The sequence below is a fragment of the Chaetura pelagica genome, unplaced genomic scaffold, assembly GCF_000747805.2.
Source record: "Chaetura pelagica isolate M959 unplaced genomic scaffold, ChaPel_1.0 scaffold377, whole genome shotgun sequence".
Lineage (NCBI taxonomy): Eukaryota > Metazoa > Chordata > Aves > Apodiformes > Apodidae > Chaetura > Chaetura pelagica.
The window spans coordinates 596,150-621,492 of NW_009953908.1; the positions used below are offsets into that span (position 1 = coordinate 596,150).

Genomic DNA, 25,343 nt, shown 5'->3' on the forward strand with positions numbered 1-25,343 from the left:
CCCTAGGCACCTTGCTTTGGGACAGTCTCTGTACATACTGTTTGGGAGTATACTTGAGTTCTGAGGCTTTGGTAGGAAACCTTACCTGAACCCGGAACTAAATGCTGGGATGGAAAAGGAGTCACATTTGTGTACTTAATGGCTTTATTATACTGGTGCCAAGCAGCCATGGATGGACTTGGGGTATGTCATCTGCAGCAGTGCCCAAATGTCCAAAGGGTAAAGCAGGAATTAAAAAAAAAAATAGAGGGAGGAGGTGTTGATTCATGCTGTTTTATCTGGGAAGAGTAGCATGCATCTAGCACAGTTTTGAAAGATGGGTTTTGTTAGAAAGGAACAATGATCTAACATATTCAACTTTTCTCTATGCTGGGACATTCTTGAATTGAGGACTTTTATTGCACCATGCAGTTCATCACTTAATGGTTTTGAAAGAGAAGGTTGTAATTGGTTTTGCAGTTGTGGAAATGCAGACTAAACCAAAGGTTATTGTAATTGATTTGTCATGGCTCTGCCTCATGAGGCTAAAGGTGTGACACAGAAACAGGGACACAAAGTTGGCCGTGCCTTCTTTGTAGCATCTCCTCCAGATAGCATGTAACTTCTCTTGCTGTGTTTCTTCTGAATAATGGTGGGAGTAGTGATTAGTAGTGCTTAGTGGTGATGACAGTCTGGCTTTAATAGTGTGGAGCTTCCTAGCTGAGAGCTTACGAAGTCTGAAATAAAACTGCTGAGGATTTAAAGCATTTTGTGCAGCACACAGAAGAAAACTGTGTGAAGTCTGGACTTTTGAACAGCAAAATACAGAGGCCCAGAGAGAAGGTAGTTTAGTCTTAAAATAGTATGCTCTTAAGCATAATCCCCTGCATCTGTAGCCAGTGTGTTTGATTTCAGTTAGAGTAATAACATGAGGGAGTTGCTTGGTGTCTCCCTGTCCCCTGGGCTAGAGATGACCTTAGGTAAGCATGCTGCAAGGCAAAGAAGCCAGTTGTTGGATGTCCTGTAACTTTGGGTGGGAAGGCAAGGGGAGAGAGCATTGCCACTTCAATTCTGCTAGTGGTGGGTGCAATTTGCTTTCCTCAGTTTAAGTAGGTCTTTGCTTTTTCATTTTGGTTTGCTGTGTGCCTAAGTTGCATGTAGAGTTGAAATCACAGTCAGGCATGGACCAGCGCTGTAGCTGCTTAGCGTAAATGAGCCATACATAACTTTGAGAGGCTGAGGGAACTGGGATTGTTTAGTTTGAAGAAGAGGAGGCTGAGGGGAGATCTCATTGATCTCTACAGCTACCTGAAAGGAGCTTGTAGGGACGTGGGAGTTGGCATCTTTTCTCAAGTGAATAATGACAGGATGAGAGGAAATAGCCTGAAGCTGAGCCAGAGGAGGTTTAGACTGGATATTAGGAAGAATTTCTTTACCAAAAGAGTGGTTGGACACTGGAACAGGCTGCCAAGGGAGGTGATGGAGTCACTATCCCTGGAAGTATTTGAAAGAAATAGAGATGTGGTGATTAGAGATATGATTTAAGCACTGAACAGGTAAATTAGGTTATGGTTAGTGGATTTAGGTTATGGTTGGATGTGATGATCTTCAAGGTCTTTTCCAACCAGGATGGTTCCGTGATTCATATTGGGGCTCTCTGATGGTGTCTGAATTGGTTTCACCTTGGAGGTGATGTGAGAAAAAGTTTTGGCTTGGGGTGGCTTTTTGAAATTTGTAATGAGCATTTCTGAAGGAAGAAAAACATAAAAAAGAACTTGGTGGGAGATAGACTCCATCGGAGGATTAATGTGGTTTATTATGCTGGCTGTGAGCAGTGTGAGTGTGGATGAGGAAGGATGCCTGGTGGTACAGGCTTCAAGCAGAGAAGGATGTTGCCCCACTCTCACTGCAGCCTATTTCAAGAGCTCCTAAACTTGCATGCCGCTGTGTCTACTGGCTTCGGTCATCCAGTGGAAACAGGGGTTATATTTGTCTGCAGAGGACTGTTTGCAGCTGCCTGCTTGTAACCACAGTGGGAGGGTGCTTTCTTGCAAGAGTGGTCTTAAAGGGAGGAGGCTGCTTTCTTTGTACCCTCTCTGGGCTAAAAGCTCTTGCATGCTTCCTCTGGAGTCCTTGATTACTTGTCTCCTGAAGTCTGCCAGAAATGTAAATGAAGGGAGGAAAAGCCATGGCATTCAGAAAAGAATATAGAAAAAATCACTTATTTATCCAATTAAGGCAGACATGTAAGTGAGAAAACATGACTTCACTGATGGTAAAGCATGCCATTATCTTCATTGTCCCTCTTAATCAGTTTTGGGAAGCTGACCTTAGTTTTCATCTTTGCTGTGGAAAGAAGTTTTATTTTAATGCCCTGAATGGCTTCTGTTAATTATTTTATCAAATGTGCTCTTTCCTCTGAACCTCCCTCCCTTCCCTCTCACCCCCACACCCTGACCCCAACTGAAGAAATGCTATGCATCCATTTTTTGTGTGCAGATTTGTCATGCTTGCATGAAGTCTTGAGGAGAAAAGCAAGCTTCCTATTCAGCCAAGTACTAAATCTTGCTAATTTATCACTGAAATTAAAATAAATGTTTTGTATACTTTTTTAAACTTAGGAAAAAACCTTCAATACTGAATTGTTCAAAATTGAATGCACAACATAGCAGAGCAAGCCAATTTTCTTCTTCCTTCCAGGGACAAGTTTCTTTAAAATGTAGAGAAAATTTCACCTGAAGTCCTGCACAGTCTGACTCTTACTAGCAAGTCTGAGAAGTGGTTTTGGGATGACACTGTTTCAGTTCATGCATACAGGAAATATGCTTAGGATTGAAGCAGATTTGGATAAAACATGCTTTTCTAGGAAGAAACATCAGATAAGGAGGATTAGGGATTTCTAGCAGCTTTAAACTCATTCTTTCTGTGCTGAGTTCCTGGAAGAAATCTCAGCAGTGGTTTATTGCAGTAAAACTTCTGTCGTCATCTGTGGTCAGCATTCTCTAAATTGCTCTAATTGCCTTCCTTGTACAAGGAGATTCTGGGGAGTCCTGTTCTTTTGTCAGACTCCCAGTCTCATGCAGCATAGTGTGTGTTGTTTTGTTGTGGTTTTTTTTTATTAAAAAAACCAAAACCCCAAAACACAAACTTGAATGCTTGAGAATATCTAGAAGAGTAATGTTGGGTTTTAGCTTCTGTGTAAGTAAAAGTGTAAATTAATAGGCAACTGCAGATGAGTAGAAAGGTGACATGAATGGAAAGCTAAGGATTTTGGACAGTATTGCCTGCACAGTCAGGGCAGGCGATACTTGGTGGTCCCAAGGAGTGTCCAGGAGGTGGTGAGCCACCAAGCCCCTTGGCTGTGGGCACTGCTTGGGCCGGGTTTTGTGTGGTGCCATGGGATTCTGGCTGGGAGGGAGGGAAACTTGTGTGTGGGAAGGCTCCCAAGACCTGCGGCTCCAAGGAAATCTGTGTCCCGGCTGCCCGGAGCCGCACATCCCGGGAGCCTCGGCAGTGGATCCCTGATGCTGACAAGGACATAAATTTTGCTGTGCAGCTGCATGCTCCCAGAGGAGTTTGATTCAGGAAATGCCATCTGCTGGTATTGTGGAAACAGTAAAATTTTCTACGCTTTTCTTTTTCAATTTGGCTTGAAATAATAAGTCATTTCATAAAAATAAATCTTTTTTTTTAATCTCTAGAAGAATTAATGGGTGCATTATTTTAAAACAAACTATCAGCTATTGTGTGACTTTTTGTTTTTGTTGGGGTTTTTTTCCAAATAAACCTGACAGTTATTGTAGTACACCAGCATCTGGCACTATTCACAAACTCTATGTCCCTCTCCATCCACCTTCTGTGACTAATTTTTTTCCTCATGGCATATGCGGTGGCATGGAACAACTTGGTGCCACAGTGCTTATAGAAACCCTGTAGTTATTTAGGCTGTAGCTGGGTATTGCCTTTTTCTTCCCACTTCCACACATTCCGTAAGTTGGAGTCAGCCAGCTGATGCCACAGTTCAGCTGGCAGAGAGTATGAGGGTTCAGCACATCTGTCCTTTCCCTGAGACCAGCTGTGGACCCTCCTGGGATGGTCCTGCTGGCAGCAGGAGGCTGGGGACAAGGGGACACATAGGTTGGGTGTGGAGCAAGCAAGCTTTTGGGCTGTGCTTCTGTGTGTCCAAGTGGGGTGAGCTTAAGTGAGGCAGCTGGGCCCCCCTCCAGCGGCAGCATCTTGTCTAGCCGCTTCATCTCCCCATAGAAAACTTGTTATACTGTAGTCTCTTAAACACTGCTCTCCTTAGCAAAGCTGGGTTTCTTTATTCCCTCTTTTCTCACAGTTAACTTAAACATTCATCGCCAGTTACTCGTGAAGATGAACCACACCTTATGCTTTCTGGTGGACAGGAGCTACAAGCCCTGAGTACATGTAGGTGGTTTGCCTTTGGGTTGTTGTTTTGTTTTGTTGTGTTTTTTTTTTTTTCAGTAGCTTGTTATTTTCCCTTAATGTGTGAGCACCTTTGGACTCTGCTACAGGAGGACTTTGCCATACTGTTGTGCTCTGTGGTGTAGCTTTTTTTACTTTAAATTTCTGCAGTGGAGCCGTGATCCCAAAAAAGAGCCAGTGAAGCTGCCCTCTCTCTGAGCCTGCTGAATGCACAAACCATGGTGACTTGCATACTGAGAAGTGCGAGGAAGCAACAGCATGGCTGAAATGGGCACTAGTGGACAGTAGCAGGAAGCTGTCTCCCCTGCCCCCTGGTCTTGCCCTGCTTCCTTTCCCCCATCGTGCCAAAAAATACCCCACCCAACACTCTGCCTGCCTGCTGAGGCACCAACCTCTGCTGACTACATCTGCTGCCCCTGGTATACTCTGCACAAATGTCCTACATCAAACACGATGATGGCAATATGGAGTGTGCGTTCATATTTAATACAAACAGAAGACAGACTGCTTAAATTGTAGCAAAATTAAATTATTTTATATTTGAGCATCTACCAAAAGGAAGAAAAATGCTTGCTTCCAAAGACCTTATATTGTTTTAAGTTTCATTTAACTTGCAGTCCTTTTAAGAGTTATCAGCTGAAGATGTGGTTCTCTATATCAGTCTGCATGTGTGCTACTTGAAAAAACCCCAAACTAAGCAATAAATACCAACATAATTAAAAAAATTCCACAGTGTGAACTAGTGTTTGCAGAGCTCCTTATTTTTAGGTGTAGTCTTTTAGCCTTCGGTGTCTGGGACTGGTGGGGCAGCGTCATCCCTGGTATGTCATACAGAAATTAGCACATCTGGCATCAGTCCACACTACAGCCAAAAACGGCAGCAGTCATTGCTGCTTCTCTCTTTCTCGTTCCTTGCCCTGGTACTTGCAATTGCGTGACTGTACAGTGAACCAGCTGAGGGGAAACTGATCCTTTTAAACCTTTTTGTTTATTTGTTTTTATTGAATTTGTTTTCAATCAGTTGATTCCTTGCTCTGGTTCTCTGTGCAACCACGCAAACCTGGTTTGCTGCACGAGCACTAGCATCAACTCCAGGGAGGGGAGGAGGAGGCGGAAGGGAGACTTGATCAGGGTCATCCCTCATGGTAGGTGTATGACTTAATGAGTGGTAACACCTGCAGCAGTTGTGTGCTTCTTCACACACTTGTGTGTGTGCCTAGGCTTCATGTGGGCAATGTGCTCTTACTGAGGATGTGTTTAGGATGCTCATATTGAAGTGAGATGCAGACAGTAAAGCCAAAGCAGGCTGGAGAGACCCTACCACAGCATCCTTCTGGCCAAGCTGGGGAGGTGGAGGTGGGATGGGTGGAGAACTGGCAGGACCATCAGGAGCATGGGGTGATGGTTAATGGCTAGAGAGCTGCTGGGTGCATGGGTACTGGTGGTGTTACTCGGGTGTTGGTAATGGGGCTGACACAGTTCAACTCCTTATTAAAAATGTCTGTGAGCTGGCACAGCACACTGCACATTACAGCATGACTGCAAGTTGTCTGTGACACCACACCGGGGGAGGAAAAAGCAGTTGTAGGGCAGGGCTGCCATTCAGACCAATAACCCAAGGCATGGGATGGCCAACCTTGCCTACTTCAGCAAATGTCAGCTGGGAACAGAATAACCCTGTGCAACAGGATGAGCTGGGCTAGCAGCAGCATTGCAGAAAAGACCTAGAGGTTCTGATGGACTGGCTGAATGTTGATCACCCAAAGATTTTCTGTGTTCTGTGAAATGTTTTGCTGGAGGAGTATCTCCAACTTAAAATGCATTATGGAAACCTTAGGAGAGGACAGAATAATAATGATTGAGTTGTTCGTAATTGTCACAAGCTGACCAGTTCATGAATGTGTGGGTAGTAAGGCAATGTGTGTGATTGTGTGGTGTTTGCCTGCCCTAAGGAGGCCAAGACACACTGGTGACAAGTAGATATGAAATGTGAAGACTGCATTCAGTTTTCTTCATGAGTCATTTGTGGGAAGTGTTTTAGCTGAAGTCCTCCATTGGTATTTTCTGCATATGCTGTTTTCTTTCAAGCAAAGACACGCTGGGGTGAGGGGATTTTTATTTTCTTGAGTGTCCTATAAACAAGATGACAGTAAGAGCTGGGGACATCCTATATGTCATTATAAAGCCTGTCCTGCTAGATAAGATGCGGAGCTTACTTCCAGGCTGAGAGGAATATATTTCAGGAAGGAAGAAAATTGCCTTAGTACCATTACAGAGGAATCTAAATGTAACTGTTGCGCAGTAGTGCTTTTTAGGTTACTGTGCTGGAAATTAGGTTACTGTATCTAACGTGTATTAGTGCTTATTTTAATGTAGCTCTTTGTAACCTTTTTTTGTTTTCCAGCCTCTTGCAAGTGTTCACTCATAGCGCAACGAGCAGAGCTCTGTACGTCAATGAAAAACTACCAGCAAGCTCTCCACGACGCAGATGTCCTCTGCCGAAACAAACCCCACTGGCCTGCGGTACGGTGTTTGCGTGTTGTGAAGGGCAAAATGAAAGCTGCTTGTTTGGGAGACTTCTCCCTAGTGGGGATGGTGCTGCTGAAGGCATTGTTGGAATAACACAGTGGCATTAGCAGGGCTGGGAGTGTCTACTGAAGGCTAGTTTCTTCCTAGGACAAGTCTTGGAAGGTCCTTAGCGTAACTCCAGCCAGTGGGAGTTCAGTGGTGGGCAGGGGGTGATGTGGTTTTGTTGGTACCTGTCAGTATGTTAGGGTGAGTGCTGTAGCTTGGCTTCAGAATCGGCATCGTTGTGTGTCCAGAAGGTGTGTCTCAGGCAGGTGGCTTGGCTGACCTGCTGGCCAGAATGTCTTTCTGAGGAGTATCCCAGACTGTATTTCAGTATTTCCTTCCCCTTTAGAACTAAGAGTTCATATCTCTTATTCCTACCTGTGTCATGGTGATTCATAGAGGGGATTGGGATTTATTTTTTTGTAATAACAGGAGGTGTTTCAAGGAACACTGCACGTGAATAGTCTGAAGCAAGCATCAGAAATGACATTATGAGAAAGAAATGGAAGCAACACATGGTGCCCATAGTTACCACTAGTTGCCTGAAGGCAGACTGGTTGTTTGGTGGCTTGTCCCACCTGGGATTACCCGTCCAGTAAGTCTTTTGCCCATCAGTAGCAAAACTGCAGCACGAGTTTGACCAGATAAAGCCCTGGAGAGGGAATAGAATGAGAAATTGTGGAAGGATTTTAGACAGACCTTAGCTTCCCTTCAAAGACTACGGAGATGTTGTATGAACCCCTTGGCTGCCTGCTTCAGCATGGGAGGCTGCAGCTAACTCTCTGTTTCCAGCAAGGGCAGGCATGGGCTGAGCACAGAGATGCTGTCTCCAATATCTGGTTTCTGACAAGTTAGATACTTGTCTCTGAAGGCTATCTGTCTTACCACCAATTAAAACCTCTCTTATTTGAAGGCAGTTCATAATCTTCCCCCTGCCTCCAGTTTGCCTTTCTATCTAGAACAGTTTCTTACCAAGTCAAGAATCCATCTTGGGTGGCATTGGCTGGGTTTCTTAGCAGAGGGAGAAAGATGAATTACATTCAAATATTTTCTTGAAAGGTTTTCTCCGTTTGCCTTGAATCCATGGAAATGTGGTGTGTATCAGTTGTAAGCGGGTAAAGATTTCATTAATCACCTCTCAGAAGAATGCTGATGGAAAATGAAATTGTTACTGTGGCATAACCAGCAGTGTCACAGAGGCATTTCACATGTGCTTTGCCACGTGTGTGAGAACTTCCACATAAGCTGTGCTGATCCAGAATCCATGTTCTCCAGGAATTCTGGGCATCTGCTTTGTTTTGTATCTTGTGGCATCTCATCCTGTGGCAGTGATTAGTTCAAACATAAGCTGTGTTAAAAGGAAATTAAAAATAGACCATAAAATTAAACACATTTGGGGATTAGCTCCTAGGTGGCAAGCACTTACCTTCCAGCCGTTTGACTAGTAGACAACTTGTTTTTTCAGTTGCTGTGAAAAGCAAGTCCTTGGACTTTCTGAGGCAGGGAAAAGTTTTCAGTTTTACTTTCATGGGGTTAATAGAAACAGATGTCCTTCTGCCTGGATCCTGCCTGTTGCACAAGGTCTTACATGGACCTTACCCTTCATCCAGTGCTTGTCAAGGTCATTTGAAAATAGGAAAGGGAATGTGGTAACATTAGTCTTTAAAGTGTAGGTGCTTCTAGTCCCTGGGCCTATTTTCTGGTGTTAGGTCTTTAGTTATTTTGCCTGTAGACAGGCCAGTTCAGTCCTCCCTTGCAGCTTGGATAAAGAGGTTGTTCTGATGGCCTCAAAGGACAAGGCCAAACAGCCTTGTATCCTCCCCAGTGTAGTGCAGTCATCCTGACAGTGATGTCAGGACCTCTCTAAAAATGTTTTACAGAGGCTGTACAAGTATCAAGATAAGAAGGTCAGGGTCAGGCCTCACAGCACCTCTCTTCCTACTGCATTCGGGGAAACACAAACGTATGTCATCTTTAGAGATTGGTGTCTACTGACACTTCTTGCTCAGGTCACCAAATGACATACATGAATTAACCTTTCCTAAAGGGCCCTTCACTGGCATTTGGTATAAGCCTCCTTCCTGGCAGTAGAAAGGTCATAACATGCTTCAGCTTGAAGGGCTGTGTTCAGAGAGTGAGGGAAGTACCTGCTCAGGAAGATTATGTGATAATGGATCTTCTGGCATTTCTATGAAAAATAGAAAAGTGTATCTCCTCATCTAACTAGTCTCATGGACTAGTGAAAATGTACTTTCAGTGCAGCCTAGAGATACATGGATCAGAGGTGGACATGCAGAACACACTTCTGTTAGATGAGCGAGACCGATGTTTAAATGCACACTTATTTTCTTTTCATCATTAAGGAAGTGATTTCCATAGCCAGCTTTGAACTGCAAATTCAGATAAATTCACAGGTGAGGCATTCATCACTTGCTACACAAGTAAAGCAGGACTTGTCTGCAAGCTGACTTCCATATCTGTTGGCTGTGGATGTGGGAGAGGTAGGATGGGCTAAATGGTTTCAGGTTAAGCATTGGTAAGTTGTCCTAAATTCATAATTTTGCTGGTCTTCTCTAGCCTGGTAAAATAGGTGAGAAATAATCTCTATCCTGGCAAGACACTCAGCAGAAGTGAGAGTGTCCTGAAGCTATCATCTTTTGCTCCCTGATCTGCTACCTCAAGCCTGCCCCATAACACTTCCTTTCCCATATAACTTCATGATGGTTAGGGTTGTCCTGGTACGTGAAACTGTTTTCTGAGCTATCAAGTCCCATGAGATACGTAGTAATCTCAGGCCCTGGGGAGGCAAATACTCAGTTCTGCGTCAGGCTTCCCTGAGGAAAGGAGCATTGGCTTTGGTCATGTGTAATGCAACAGTGGGTTTCTGGGGGATGTTCCTTCAGCAAAAGGGACTGAGTTTCCTTCAGTCATATGGATTAAAAAAGTTGTTATCCAAAAGCATCTTACTCTTTGCCTGCCAAATGGCATGAACTTCCAAGTTTGTTTGCTGGTGTCTTGCTGCCACTTCAGAAATTATCTCTAGATTTGTACATTTTCTTTATGTGAACAGGGCCATTATGTGAAAGCAAAAGCTCTTTCTGGATTGGAAAGGACTGAGGAAGCATTGAAGGAGTTTCTCTATTGTGTTGCCTTAAATCCTGAATGGAGCTCAATGAAGAAAGAAGCCCAAAAGGTAGATTTATTTGCTGGTCACTTCTTGGCCATCACACTGCTCTTACTCCTGCAACCAAGTAAAATTACTGTTATAGGTGACAGTAAACAACCAAAAGCTAATTTGATTTGGTAGATTCTCCAGTAAACCTTATTAATGATAGGCTGTGCAAGATGCCTCTTGAGTTTGGTTGATGCCTCAACCAAAGGGATTGTAAATACACAATGTACAATTGTATATTTACAAGTGCAGTGGATCCCACTGCCTATCTGTAGGTCTGGCTGCTGCTGTTTGTAGATTACAGTATGTCAGCTGGATTTGAGTACACTTGGTTTTCATAGGCTCAAGCCCCCTAATTTTAGTGCCCATTGGAAAACCACTTTTAAGTAGCAAAGGGTTGAGAAGGGGAGCTGCATGCTGCCCTGTCCTGCTAAATCCTGCAGTCTCCTTATCGGTTTGTGTAACTTCCCATAATGGAGACACTTACTGCTAACCAACCATTGCCAGATTCTTCCTGATGGTCCACGAAGGCAGAAGTGGAGATTCAGCAAGGCTCTTGGCTGGGAGTGTTTGGAGGGGGAAAAGGATCTACACTGCTTTTAGCTAGGGGTGAAATCTGCTTGAGAGTAGAGGAGGTGGATGCAGAGCATGAAGGGAGATGAAACACATCTCTGTTAACTGGATTGGATAGAAGACTGTCTTCTGAAGACTTCTGGAGACAGTGGTCTGAGGGTCAGAGTGGTGAGAGGTGGGGCAGGAGAAGGATGCAACAGCTCTGGGCGTTCCCAGGGAGCAGAGGCCTTTGGGGAGGGAGGCAGACACCCGAAGAGCAGCTCAGGATGTGGTTGTGCTTGTGATGGGGATTGCTGTTCAGGTTTGCTATGGGCACTGGGGAATGCAGGATGTCCTAGTTGTTGGCAAGTTTCTTGGCACCCAGAAGCTGTGAAGTTTGTCTGTCTGCATTTGTACAAACATAAATATCTGTTTCATAATTACTATTATTTTTCCTTTTTTTTCCCTCCTCTAATTGACTAGATAATGTGCGAGATGTTTTTCCCAGCCTTTGAAAATGTGCATGATAGTCTAACAGCACCTTTCTCTAGTCGAACATCCCATACAAGATTGAAACCTGCATTTCTGAGTAGCATAAACACACAGTCAACTGCAGAAGATAGCTCTGTTGCTGGGTCCTCAAAGGTAAAGTAAAAAGCATTCAACATAAAAATGCCAAAAGTAACACTAGGATCTGTCTGATCTGTGTGACATTGTCTTTGTCTGCACTCATGTAGGCATATGCTTTCATGGTAAGCCTGTTTTCTCCGTTGCTTTTGCATCTCTTGTTGGGATGTACTTCCTCAGAAAAATAAGAGAATGAAGTTTTTTCTTCAGAAAACAATGTGATGCCTTCATGTGGGGGTTGATTGTATTTGTGGGTGTTTTTTTCCATTCAGGATTATAGTATGACAAGAACATAACTTCTAGACATGGGAGCTGTAGGGAGAGAAGTAGCCTTATTTCATGTAACTGGAGAGTGGCCTTCTTTGATATGGACCTTTCTCTTGTGCTAAGCTCATTGGTGTATTACTGTTGTATACACCTAACAGGAAAACAAAAAAACAACAAACAAAGCAAAATTGTCTCATGCTGTATGTAACTGTTCTTAACTTTTTTAGGATACTGTGTTCAGGTTAACAAAAACCCCGTCCCAAGAATCTGATGTATTTAGAAGCACTGATTCTTCCGTTTCCCATCATGTTCTGGATCTCTATTTTGAAGATAACAAGAAGTCTTTGGGAGCTATTCTCTCCAATTTACCTGGGGCTGGCTTAAAAAGAAAGCTGTCCAGTGATATGAGGGATTTACAAAGCTTGGATGTCCCCAATAAGATTCCTAAAAAAGGTTTGTGTTGTGGCTTAGAAAGGAGATTTCTTTTGCAAATACTTAAAAATATTTAAATACTTTTTTCCTCCTCCCTTTTTATTGGTGTCCATGAAACCTTCCCTACAGGGATTCAAATAATATTTTGTTGTCTGATGTGTCTGTTTCTGCTCTAACAGATTGTTTACCTTATTTCAGAGTGGTTTCAGTTCATTCAATGAACACTGTATTTTTCTTTCTCAAATGGGCCATTTCCAATGTGTAATCCACAAACAGTGTAGTCTTGTGTTGCTGGTGCCATTTCCATTTTCTGGATTTCAGAGCTCTAGCTGGACTTCATTGTCTTTCTATATGAAGGAATGATACCGTAAGCCTAGAAACTAACTAATCTTTAACTGGCATCAGAAACAGTCACATGCAACTTTACATGAAATTTTCCAAGCAAACAAAGAAGCCTTTTGAAGGGTAATAAGCCACCCTGGTTTTCTGTCTCTTGATAGCTGTGCGTATAATTGGTATGCTTCTCAAGCTTATAACAAAGACTCAAAAGTGGTTTTAGTACCCTGGGATAAAAGCCCTGAAAGCAATATATTGCACTGAATAGAAAAATAATTAGTTAAAAGGGCCTTTTATGATGGTGCTTTATTAGTATGCATTTTTTCCCATAAAGGAAAAAAACAAAACAACAAACCTGAGACCTCCTTGACAAGTCTGACTTTGGCCTTGAAATAATAAGTCTTCAAGTGCTGTTGTCTTTCTGCCACCTCTGCAGATGATCAGTATATGGCCAGTTTCTGATCATGATTTTCCCGCTGTGCAGGGAAAAACTGTGTGCTTGTCTGAGACTGTAGACTCAGTAAATAGATTGTGAAATCTGACCTGCCTGTATCTTCACAGCGGAGGCCAGAGAGGGTGTTTTACCTGTAACCCTTAATTTCTGGTCTGTGCTAGATCCCAATGCCATGTTACTATTTGCCAAATGAATGCAGTTAGGCTCTTGCTATTACTAAATGCTAACATGTGAGAGATGCAGATTAAAGATAACACTCTTAGTAGGCCACACACCACCAGTGCCCTCTCCCGTATCCCATCTGTGTTCAAGATAAACCAGATGCTGAGCATAAGTTGTCCTTTAACAAAACATTCTAGTGTTTTAGTAGAAGAAGCTGAAACTTTGTTTTTGACAGTCAAGAATTAATTAGGTAAATAGAAAGGATGTGGAGGCAGCATTTATGGCTCTCTTGCAACTCTCATGAGCAAGAGATGCAGATTGTAGAAGAAGTCGCAAAATCTGCTTGTGTAAATGTCATAACAAGCTTGAACTGATAGCTCTTGTGTTTAAATGCTGCTGCTGTGAAGTTTGAAGCCTATACCCTTTAAGCATGATAACTACAGGGATATGCACCAGTTCCCAAAAACTAAGCAGAATTTTAAATTAGCTGTTTTGTCTCCCTGCTTGCAGAGTGCTGAGCTAGTGAAATCAGCATGAGCTAATGCAACCCCAGTAGTTCTTAAACTTTAAGCTGTCTGAAACATGGGATTTCCACAGCAGACTAGTCCAGAAGAGAATAAGATTTTTTTAATACTTGTAAGAAAAAATTACCCCTGCTGAGACATCTATAATAAACACTGATGAAATAGTTTGACTGTGTGTAAACAAATTAATTTCTGGACTTAATGTACTTTAAAACATCTGGCCTGGCTGATGTGGGAGTGGAGTGGTGATGGTGGTGGGAAAAGCAATAGCAGAGTATTTTAAAAAAATAGACTTTTAAAAAAAACAACAACACAAAACTAACCATTTTTGGAAAAACAAAGCATGGGTATTCAACTCTAAAGTGTGTTCTCCGGCCGTAGATATAATCCTCTGCTCTCTAAAAGATTTTTCTGCCAGAAAGTCTAAAACTTGAAAGGAAAACATGTTTATTTGGAGCAAAACTTCAAAAAAGGAAGGAGAGAAATTAGGATCTTTATGGAAAAACAACCTAAACAGCATCTGAAACTGCAGTATTACTTAAATATTTACTGTAATCACCATCTTGACTATTCTTAGATGCAGATGTTATACCTGAAAACACAGTCCTCACTTCAGGAGAGGTACCAACAACTCTGGTGGATGCATCGGACTTTGAGTGTTCCCTCTGCATGAGGTATGACAGCATTGGCCTGGTTTTAAGATCATAAAGCCTTTCTAGGTTCTGAAAAACAGTTTTCATGGTGTCATAAGGGAAAACTTCCAGAAAATGTCTGAACAATTACTCTGTTCCTTTCTGCATAGTTTTGTTCATTGTTTGCCACTACTAAAAATGAAAACCTTTTTAATAGATAAAACTGTCACCTGTGATTTATGCAAAAGCAGAAAAGAAAGAAGTGGCTGGATCTAGTTGCTCCTTTCCACAGTTTGGAATCTGCGTTATTTATGTTGGAAGCTTAGCTTCTTTGTTCCATGTTTTCATGTTCAGGTTGTTCTATGAACCTGTTACCACTCCCTGTGGACACACCTTTTGCCTCAAATGCCTTGAGCGTTGCCTTGACCATAATCCGCATTGCCCACTCTGCAAAGAGAAGCTGTCAGAAGTAAGTGTGTCCTTGCCCTAATTAACAAAAAAATACAAAGCCGTGTTCTTCTGAAAGCACATATGTGGGGTTTTCTGTGCTTCTGGCAGACCTGAAAAACAATAATAGTACCCTTAGCATCAGGCTATGCACAGACCTCATTTGCTCCAGAACATACTTTGTCATTTCTTGGAAAACAAGCGAGTCTTTTGCTTAAAGGAATAAAGGCTTTCATTGTCACATCAGGCTTGTGCCTGGGGAGTCCCAGCTATAGCCCTGTTCTTCACACCTCTTTTGCCTGTATCTCTACCTGTAGTGAATGAGGAATGGTCACTCCTCTGTTGGTACTTCTGCTCAAGCAGACGTAACATGTCTCATACATGGACTGTTTTTTGGGGAGCAATAACCTGGCAGCTCTAGAGAAAATAGTTCATACATCTTCTGCAAGAGCTAGGAGGAGCTGCCTTTTGTTGGTGGTAGTAAAACATCTGCGAAAAAAAGGGAATGGGCTTATGGTTAAATGGGTACTGGAGTGAACCTTATATCATAGAGTGGAAGTTTTGATTTCTGAAGGCTGGAAAGGAGGAGAGATCAGTGCAGTCTCAAATTAATGTGCTCTTTGGTCTTAGGGAAGGGGATGGGCTGGGAGAAGAAAGAGATATTACTTGACTTCTCATTATCAGACTTAGGATTTGTCTCTTCCTTTTGCAGTTCCTGGCAAGCAGAACTTACAAGAAGACTGTCCTTACAGAAGAACTGATAGTCCGTTACTTGCCAGAGGAATTATCTGAAAGGAAGAAAGTTTATGAGGAAGAAATGAAGGAATTGTCAAAGTAGGTTCTCATCTTACTACTGACAGCTGTTATAAAAATATATTTTAAATCTAAAGTACTGAAGAAGCTTAATTTACTTATGAAAATCTACAGAATGAATGAATTTGTAATTTAACCTGCAAGATGCTTTGTATTTTCAACATGTTTGTTCAGATAAATGAGAAACAACATGCTTGTGTGGTAGCGAGGCACAACAGTATTCTTAAAATAAAGATAATTGCTTTCTTCTCTGAAACAATGTAATTGCTTTTGAAGTTATAATTGGGGTTTTCTCAGAGTAGAATTTCAATTACAAGTGGGTCGGGAAAAGTTCAAGGATTCAGTGTAGTCAGTGACTTGTGGATCTTGCTCTACAACTCAACTAAAAAGAAAAAACATAAAATTAAGCCTAAAAAAATAGTGTGAGGTTTGTTTGGTTTCTTCAAAATTAAGAGGCTTTACTGAGTTTTCTACTGCCTTGCTTTGAATGTGGTTAGTTCTTGGATACTATATTACTGTCAAGTTGTCACAAAAATCTTGCTAATTGTATTTAAGTATTGCTACATGTAACATTTGGGGGATTGGCTATTATTGACTGACTTTTCCCTCTACGAAAGTTGATTAGAGGATTTGTTTTTTAATGTACTAATAGTGAGAGTCCTGAGATATGTTTGTCTTGTAAAAATGACAAACGTTGACCAGATACATGTTTACAAAGAATGAGTATAAAGAAACCACTGAGCTTACTGTCATATTGAGGTTTTATGCTGAACATAGCAGTACCCAGAAATAAAGCTGAACTTTTTTTTTTAAACAATTATATTGCAGTTTGAATAAAGATGTTCCCATCTTCGTATGTACCATGGCCTTCCCTACCATCCCTTGCCCACTCCATGTCTTTGAACCTCGTTATCGTCTGATGATAAGAAGGTGCATGGAAACTGGTACCAAGCAGTTTGGCATGTGCTTAGCTGATGAATTAAAAGGGTAAGGAGATGAGCTGAGAATGTCTTGTTGCAGAAGCTGTTGTGATGCTAATGGAGTACAGTGTACTTGTTTTTCCAAACCACTGTGGTTCTTTCCAGTCCTATATGAACCAATACTGAAGTGTCTGGCTTTTTAGTTTTGTATATTAAACATTCCTTTTGACACAGAGGTGTAATTCTTATTGCTCCCTGGTTGGGTGGATAGCAAGAATACAACTCATCCTGCTACTACAGGCTCTAAAAATAGCACCTAATTATCTGTGGTTGGAAAGCTTTCTAGCCTGTTTGTTCTAGCAAAAGCTGACTATCTGGATGAGGTTGTTCCTCTTGTCTGCTCAGTTTAAAAAAAATAAGACTAAAAAAAGAGAAATACATTCTAGACTGCATAGGTGGTATCATTTGAATGACGCAAATTATAGCTTTAACTGAAAAGCCTGTTCTGCTGCTGAACATTAAATTTTGATGTTTGTCTTTACTGCTGTGTTGCAAAGTCTGAACTATCTGCAGTAAGTCGGTTACATTACCATTCTATATGATGTTACCTTTAATTGATTTTTGTGGCATGTTTTGAGCTTCCTATGCAGTGAGTAAGTACTAATCATTAGATGAAAACGTTCAGGTCTTTAAATCCTTTATAGGTAATAGATTTTTGGGTGAAGATGATAAGAAGATGCTCATGGAAAAAAATAAAATGAGGTGGCCTTAAGAGTGGTCTACCTTGAGAGATGTAATAGATAGTTGCTGAGTTCAGAAGATACATTGGTGTGATGCAGACTGTCAAATGGACAACGAACATGGGGGTTCTTAATATCACATTAGATAACCATCCTGAATAAGCAGCATTTCTATAAGTTATCATTACTGGAGCTGAGAGGAGGGCAGTTATCCTAGCACTTGGCAGCCTTTCCCTGTCCAGTTCAGGATCTTTTTTTCTCCCAGACTGGGTAGTAAGGTGGCACTAAGAATAAAGGAGATGCTACAGCTTCCAGTGGGCTCTGGCCTCCTGTATGAGTGAGGAAAAATGACCCTAGGACATCAATGATAACTCCCCTTATGTCTGTAATGGCTTGTGGAAGAACCAAATGTATTTGAAGTGAGGTCTAACACAGAGGGCTAAGGGGTTAAAATCCCCAAATCAAAATAATTGATTTATTACATAGTATCATAAAGGGTATTTTAAAATGCAACCGATATGGATAGGTTTTTATGTCCTGTTTTTTAGAATTACTGAAGTAATTAAACGTTTTAAGTGTGGTAACTTTTGCTTAAGTTAAGCAGTGTAGCTCAGGAGGCCTTCATCTGTAGACACCTGGCAGGCTGTTGTAGCTTCTTACCCAAATAAAGAAGTTCTTTTGTTTCTTCAAACAACTGGGAACAGAAAAAGTAGGGAAACTTGTTTTCCCTCATGTACATGGATATGGAAGACTGGGGTGCATACCTCCTTTGAAAAACATAGTGACAGGACATGTTCAGTTCATTATCTTCCTCTGTTTTACTTAACCATTTTAAATTATAGCTGGGAGAAAGTTTGTAAACTTCCAAAGTGTAAGGATAGTTTATACTCATTTCCAGGTGCTTTCTTGTCTCTCTTTGATTAAAGACTTGATTAAAGTAACTTTCTATGCAAAAGTAACTTCTCAAAAATTGCAAAAGTCGTCACATTAATTTCTAAACTTGGCATGATTGTCCCTAAAATCCTTAAATAAAAAAATTGTTAGATAGCTATTTAAGCAGTGTTTAGTCTAATATTGTTAAAATAAACTTGCAATACAAATTATAAGAGCATCAGGGCTTAGTTGTATGCAGGTGTACTCCTCTTGCTGTTCCTCAGTTTGTTTTGCACAATAGCTGGGAGATGACTTTTTCACAGCAGTCAGCTTTTTTTCCCCTCCCAAGCCCATAATCTCTGGTAGAATTGAAACAGGAGTCATTTCCCCTCAGTGTTGCTATTTCTTCATCACTCCAATGTTAAGAAGTGGCCAAGCCCTGGTAAAACAAGCATTTACCTGATGAAACATTTATCAGACCCCACAGGGATTTGATATCTTGAGATGAGACTAGATACAGTGCCTTCTGCTTAGCTGTAGGCTGAGGTACAGATCTGCAAGTGCTAGTAAATCAATGTATTGTGGTGGAGAGTCATTGTGCAGTCAGCCTCTTTACTGAACTCACTACTGCACAAATGTAGTCTAAGTAAGCCTAATTTAAAGTAAAAATTTGTTGCATGCCTGTTTTGAGGACATATTAAAACCTGTGCCTACTTTCAATATAGCAGATACAAATGTTATTTTGCAAATAGTGTCTTTTGGAGTGTGTTTTTGTTTGTTTTTTAATTAAAAGATAAAAATGCAAGAAAAATCTTGCTATATATAAGCTTTTTATTTCTAAACATGTAATCCTCTGCTTATACCTCAGAGCAGGGGGATAGCTTTCCCAGCCCTGCGTTTGTTTCAGAGTTTCTGGACTTCCTTATGGTATCTTTATCCATCTTGTTTTCTTTGCAAACGAGGTGAATTTGCCACCAGCATGAAACATACTCCATTTAGTTTCCCGTCCCTTCCCTACTTTTCCCCTTCCCCCCCCTCCAGCCCCTCAGTATTTACACTCTGAAAATGCTGCTGCCCTGGACCTCTGAGGGAAGGCAGAAAGGGTGGGGGTTGGGTGACTTATGCGAATAAGCAGAAATGTATTATCGCCAAAGCAGGATCCTCTTTCAAATAAAGTGGTGAATTAGGCCCAGTATTTGTCCTGATGTGTATAAACACTTATTGATGACTTCCACTTTTATGCCCTTCTGTCATTTCAGATTTGCAGATCATGGCTGTATATTAGAGATCAGGGACGTAAAGTTTTTTCCTGATGGGCGCTCAGTTGTTGATACAGTTGGTGTCCGTCGTTTTAGGGTCTTAAGCCATGGCCAGCGAGATGGATATAACACAGCAAACATCGAGTATCTTGAAGATAAAAAGGTGATCTATGGTGCAAAGTTATTCATACCCATTTATTGCTGGATTCACTTAAATAGCCTTTCCTTGTTGCATTTCAAGCTAGCTGTGCATTACTTTTAAACCAGTATCATTATAAATACTAAGCTCTATTTTTGAAAACCCTGGAACAAACTTTCTCTCTTCCTTCTCTTTCTTCCTTTTTGCCCTTTAATTATCTCTGCTTGAAGTGTTGTACTCCCTTCATGGATCTCAAAGTAGCTTCTGAAACTCAGGTGCTGAGGTCTGTCATAATGTGTAGATGAGGTCAGGGTAATGTTTTAAAACTGGTATGGACTTTAAACCCTTTTAAGAACTCGTGTCCCTGTTACTAGAGAGCTGACCAATCTTTTCTTTCACTGAATGCAGAATACCTATTCTAGTCTTGGCAGACTTCATATGACCTCCCAGCCGTGGTTTACAGAATAGATCCTCAAACCAGTGTGGGAGTCCACTCTTTCAATGACATCTTAGTGGCATGTAGTTACTGTGCCTGTACAAGCAGAGAAACAAAAGGAGGGGAGCAGTTTTAAAAAATTAATCCTCTTGTAAAACCTGCATCGAGTGAGGTGCTTGTGATGGGTATTGGCCAAAGGGTGGATTTTTGGCCATCCTTAATTATGACTTCCTGGATGATCTTCACCATATGTCTATAAACTCCTGATCCCTCTTTAACACTTGAGTTTAGTAGTAATCTCATGCCAATTGATGAAGTCCAGTTTGGTCATATTCTCATAGTTCTTCACACTCTCATAGTTGAAGTGCAGCTCTGTGAAGTCTTAGTAGGCTTTTCTAACCTGTGCAGGATGATGCAGTTGTTCTCCAGGGCAGGAAAGGCCAATTGCATAGAGATGCTTCCCCCTGCATAAGTTTGGAGTGGGTAGTCTGTTCCAAGTGAGGGTTCTGCTGTATCTAAATCTGCAGTGAAGGGTGGTGGAACACAGGTGTCCAGCCATTGTTTGTAGATGATGCCAGAGAACCCACCTCTTCTTAAATAGAGTGAGATTTACCCTGTCTCACTTGAGGCTGATGTCTGTGTTCAGCACCTTATGTTCATGTTATATCTGATGGTGAGAAATCTTGGTCTAAAGCTGCATATCTTATCTGCTCTAAGATAGCTGCTTTAAGATCAGTTGTCCTCTAGAGCCGTTTCTCCTTGACTGTGAAGGGCATGCGGGGCAGCTAACTCAGATGTGTGTCTGACTAGCACAGGTGAATCACACCATTGACGTGCATATATTACAGTGAAGATAAAAAAACCAAACAACCCCAAACCAAAAACTCAAACTACATCCCAATTTGTACTGGTTTTTGCTTGCGCTTTTTTTTCTTTTCCTTACTGGTTAATAGGCCTGTGCAACTAAGGCACTCAGCCTCAGCAGGGGTCTTTTTTTATGCCTGGTATTGGGAAAGCATCCACTTACCCTGCTTCCTGCCTCCTCAGGTGTCTGCCCTCCTCCTTGGTTGTCCTACCATGGCCTTGAATAACACTTCTACAAAATCCTGCAGATCCCTAAGTGCTATATGAGCCCTGTCTCTGTGCTTGGTGGCAGTAGCGTTTCTTTTGTTTTGCCAGATGATACATGAATATTCAGAGGCCCTTTTGTGACAGGGAGTTGAAGTTGTAGGTTTGAGATTACTAATATGATGGCCTGGCATTAGAAAGCAGATTCTTCTGTTGTGCCAGCATTTAGGAATGGATATTAAAAAAGCAGTAATTGCTCCAAGAAATGTCACTTCAGAACACCTAGGGTAGGGTAAAAAGACTCCAGCATCACAGGTTTGAAATCTGAGACTTGGGTACAGGTTGCTTAGATAAAGACAGTTGAAGAACTGTAGTCACTGCATTATTTTGCTTCACTTGCTTCTGGGGAAGCATATGGACTCCATGGTATCAAACCTCTTCTGTTCCATCTCCCTTCTTTTAATGATCAGGTTGAAGGACCGGAATATGAAGAACTTGTCCGCCTTCATGACTCAGTTTATGATCAAGCCGTTGCCTGGTTTACATCTCTTAAAGACAATATGAAAATGCAAATTCTTAATCATTTTGGGTCCATGCCAGGAAAAGAGCCAGAGCCACAGGTAATAAAACCTTCCTCCTTATGCATCCTTATTCTATATTTAATTTTTGCATAAGACTTTTCTGACAGGTTTTTGCTGTGGTTTTGTGCATTCTAAGCTCTTATTTATCCAATTTTGGTCTATTAGTGTGAAGCATGGAAAACAATCAGTGGAAAACAGTATATCAATGTAAGTTGATATCTGAAAAGATGAGTCTTAATGGTGCATATAGACAAGGAGGGCACCTGAAATTAAGTGTTTAGTTGCTGCTTAAGCTGTTTTGTGGTGACTTTCTTAGCAAATAGAAGGTGGTAAGGAAAATGGTGTTCTTCATGGGGCAGTGCTGGTGAATAAATTATTATTATCTTTCCATCCTTTTGCAGAGCAATCCCAGTGGTCCTGCCTGGTACTGGTGGCTCTTGGCAGTGTTGCCTCTGGAGAACAGAGCTCAGCTGGCTATATTGGCTATGACCTCCCTTAAAGATCGTCTTATCGCCATCAGACGTGTATTGATATTTGTGACTCGCAAAAGACCCAGATAACATGGACTTCAGTTTTGAGTGGGCACCAAAAACATCTCACCATAGGTTGTTTTGGGGGAGGGCAAAGGGGGATGGGTTGATTTTTTAATTTTTATTATTTTTTTAAAGATTCCTTCAAAAAGGAACAGCCCTTTCTGACTGTGTCCAGCATCCATTGATTGCATCAGTTTGTTATCCTGGGTATTTACCAAACATTGCACTCTCTCCTGTTGTCCTGGTGAAATCTGAGCCTCTACAAAGCTGTGCTACAGTTCAGAGCACAGCTGATAGACATGGATAATTGCTTCAAAGTACTACAATAGAATTGATGTTTCTAGCCTGCAAGAGAGTTAAGTACTAGAGTAGCACCATTGGTCTGCATGTGATCTGGATTTCCACTTGGTAGGAAGAGGAAACTGGACAGTGGATTGAAGAGGTGTTTCCTAGACTTTCTTGAAGGTAGGGAACAGAAGAGGAGTCATGCTGCCTGGCAGAAGTACACATGAAGGCTATAACCAGCAGTACACTCTGTTAGTGAACCAGTAGGCAGTCTGCAATATGCCTACATCTTTCTCTTTTCATGAAATCGTAGTCTGTGAGGAAAAATAACATGAGCCCGTTTGTGGTCAAGGTATCTGAGGATGTTTATCTGAAAGAATAATAGCTACTGAAGAAGTAAACTATCAAGTAGCCTTAGGTAATCCCTTGTGTTGTGATCTATGTGTCATAGTGGATTGAGTATGTACAAAATATTTAGAAAGGTGTACTTTGGTTTGTTTGAAAAGAAAAATCAAAGTAATCCTAGCTGGTCTTATCACTAAATCCAAATCAAACCGTCTCCTATAAGTATGGTGAACTTTGCTGTGAAATAATTATTTCACTCCCAAGTATGAGGGAGGGCATGCTGCAATTTGCTCTGAATGCCTGTTCTGCACGTGGCACTGGCAAGGATGAAATGCGGGGTGGTTTCCAGCTCCCTCTTGCCTGCAGCGTCATGCCAACCAGCTGTCATGTTGGAGTGACCTCTACTGAACATGTTTCAAACCGAAAGTATTGTAGTTTAGTACCAGTTACTGTATGTGATGGAAATCAGTCCACAGTAACACCGTGAAAGGAGGCATGAATCGAACCTATAAAAGCAAGTCTCAATGCAATCTTAAGTCAGGTGTTAACCTTCATTTGTCACTTTGATTGTTTTTGTATGTATTGTTTTGTTAATATCTAACTTTGATAGCTATTCAATTGATTGCTTGTCAGTCAAATGATCAACATTTGCTCAACTGCCAATGAAATAACCAACAGTGTTACCAATTCAATTGGCATAGTTTCCTGTAAGTATAACTGATACAACCAACAGGAAAAAAAAGTTGACTTGAATCTCCATGTGCTGCAAGCATAGCAAGACCAATGGGAAGACTTGTTCATGTGCAGAAGTCTGGTAAGAAGAAATGGCTTTTTACCTAAGTGGTCAAAGTGCCTGGTTTCTTTTTTAGTTCTTTTGTCCTTATTTGTCAATGAAGATGTATTTAAGCTTCTTTTTTTTCCAATTTGCACATGAATTCTGGAAGAAGACTGCATCAAAATGCAGTGGTTGAGATATATTACTTTCTCTCTTTGGGTATTGTAGATATAACCTGTGTGGTCTGGGAAACAAAAATACAGAGGTTTTTTTTCCTTTCAGCAAATGGCTACCACAAATGGTTCTGTAACATACCCTGAATGTACTGTAACTGCCTCTACCTTGAACACGCCTTTTCTATTTAAATACTTTGTAAGTATATTCTCTGAATTGTGAAGTGCATAACTTACAACCAATGATGTCATAACCTCTACAGTAGCCTTCTGCAAGTTCTGCTACCATCACCAAAATACTCAAAATTCAAGTTAAATGCATTTCCTCCAGGATTTGAAGATGTTGAAGAGTAAGTCACTGAAGGGTAAAGGAATTGCTCTGTATATGGGGGAGGAAATGTCAGAAGTCAGTAGGTCTTCAGCCCACTGTCAGCTGAGCTACTGATGGGTGGTTTCGCCAACTAATTCTCAGACCAGAAGATGGACTGTGTATGATCTTGCAATCCTTTCTGTTCAGCTTCCTGTTCTTCCCATCCCTTTCTTATGCTCTGTGTGTCTTACAGACTCACTCATCTTGCTCCTTTGTGCGTCTGGCCTAGTTTTGAGTGTTAGTAGTTTAGCTGCAAGGGGATGCTGATGGCATTTGTATATTACTGGTCCCTGATCTTACATGTGCTTAGTTTTATATTTAGGAGTGCGTTTAAGGAAGAAAAAATATAAAAAGGTGCTAGTTAGTGTCTTCTTGGCTTTGCCTCAGTAACTAATGTGAATATTCTTCTTTGCAAAAGTGATTTTTCAAGGTATCTACTTTTGAGGTACTTCTGAGAGGAAACCCCATGGAACAAGAGAGGTTGTTTACTGCTGTTCTGTAATGTGTAAACACACATTTTACATGGAAAATGACATTACTGTGTTCATGAAGACCTACATAATTAATGGGATTATAGTTATCGAAGAGAAAGCTGAACTGTAGAGGGATTTTTTTTTAGTCGAGGCTTAAAGCAGTTTGAATATTTCAGTGACTGATGTTTTGGATAAATGATAACAACAAAGGAATTGTCTGTGTATGGATGCAAATAATCATATTAGCAGCCCAAAGTTGACATTTCTTCCAAAACATTAAATGCTGATCAAATAGCAAAGCTTTAATAAATAAATAAAGAAAGAGATAGATCACCACTGCCCTGTGGTACTTGCACTCCAAGGGAAAGTACCAATTTCATTGTTACCAAATTTATCTCTGCCATATAATCTCTACAGCATCCAGTAGTACCTCATGGGAAAATCTAGCTATCTCATTTCTCTCTAAAGGAAATGTCCACATTACAGCTGATCTGTGTTTAGGTGTAACTTGTCGCCAAGGTACATGTGGAAGCATTGGAGCTGTGCTCCTGGAAGAGATAGACAGGATTTGTTGCCTTTCTAGCTCATTACACTTTTCTTTCTTGCTGTCCAAGCAAGGATGCTGGGATATATGATGAGTCTTTTCACTGTGGTGAATGTGGCCCTTCTTTATACATCGTAAAGAGGCCAAAAAAAAAAAAAAATCCCTCTACCTCTACACCTGTTGTTCACCTGTTAAGCTTCAAGCTGCAAAATGATATATATATATATTTTAACCTTTTTTTGTCTTTCAGAAGCATACTAATTGTTTGCCACTGAGGCCTTTTATCTACTGTATTTTAATATGTTCATTTGATAGTCATCAAGATCTCTTTCTACTTCTAACCTGTAGATCTTGTCATGTTTCTTACTGCTCCTTTTTCCTTGTTCTCCAGTCCACTTTTAAATTGTTAAAT

At 41.1% G+C, this 25,343-nt stretch overlaps 1 protein-coding gene across 1 annotated transcript; it reads left to right on the forward strand.

Moving 5' to 3' along the window:
* The first annotated feature begins 4,862 nt into the window (after positions 1 to 4,862).
* LONRF2 (LON peptidase N-terminal domain and ring finger 2) lies at positions 4,863 to 22,463 on the forward strand. Its single transcript, XM_010001438.1, has 12 exons — positions 4,863 to 4,899; positions 6,833 to 6,951; positions 10,070 to 10,192; positions 11,207 to 11,368; positions 11,845 to 12,070; positions 14,103 to 14,199; positions 14,512 to 14,626; positions 15,317 to 15,438; positions 16,246 to 16,404; positions 19,210 to 19,372; positions 21,323 to 21,472; positions 21,835 to 22,463. Exons 1-12 carry the CDS (start codon positions 4,863 to 4,865, stop codon positions 21,991 to 21,993), a joined length of 1,632 nt encoding a protein of 543 aa, XP_009999740.1. The 3' UTR covers positions 21,994 to 22,463.
* The last annotated feature ends 2,880 nt before the right edge of the window (positions 22,464 to 25,343 follow it).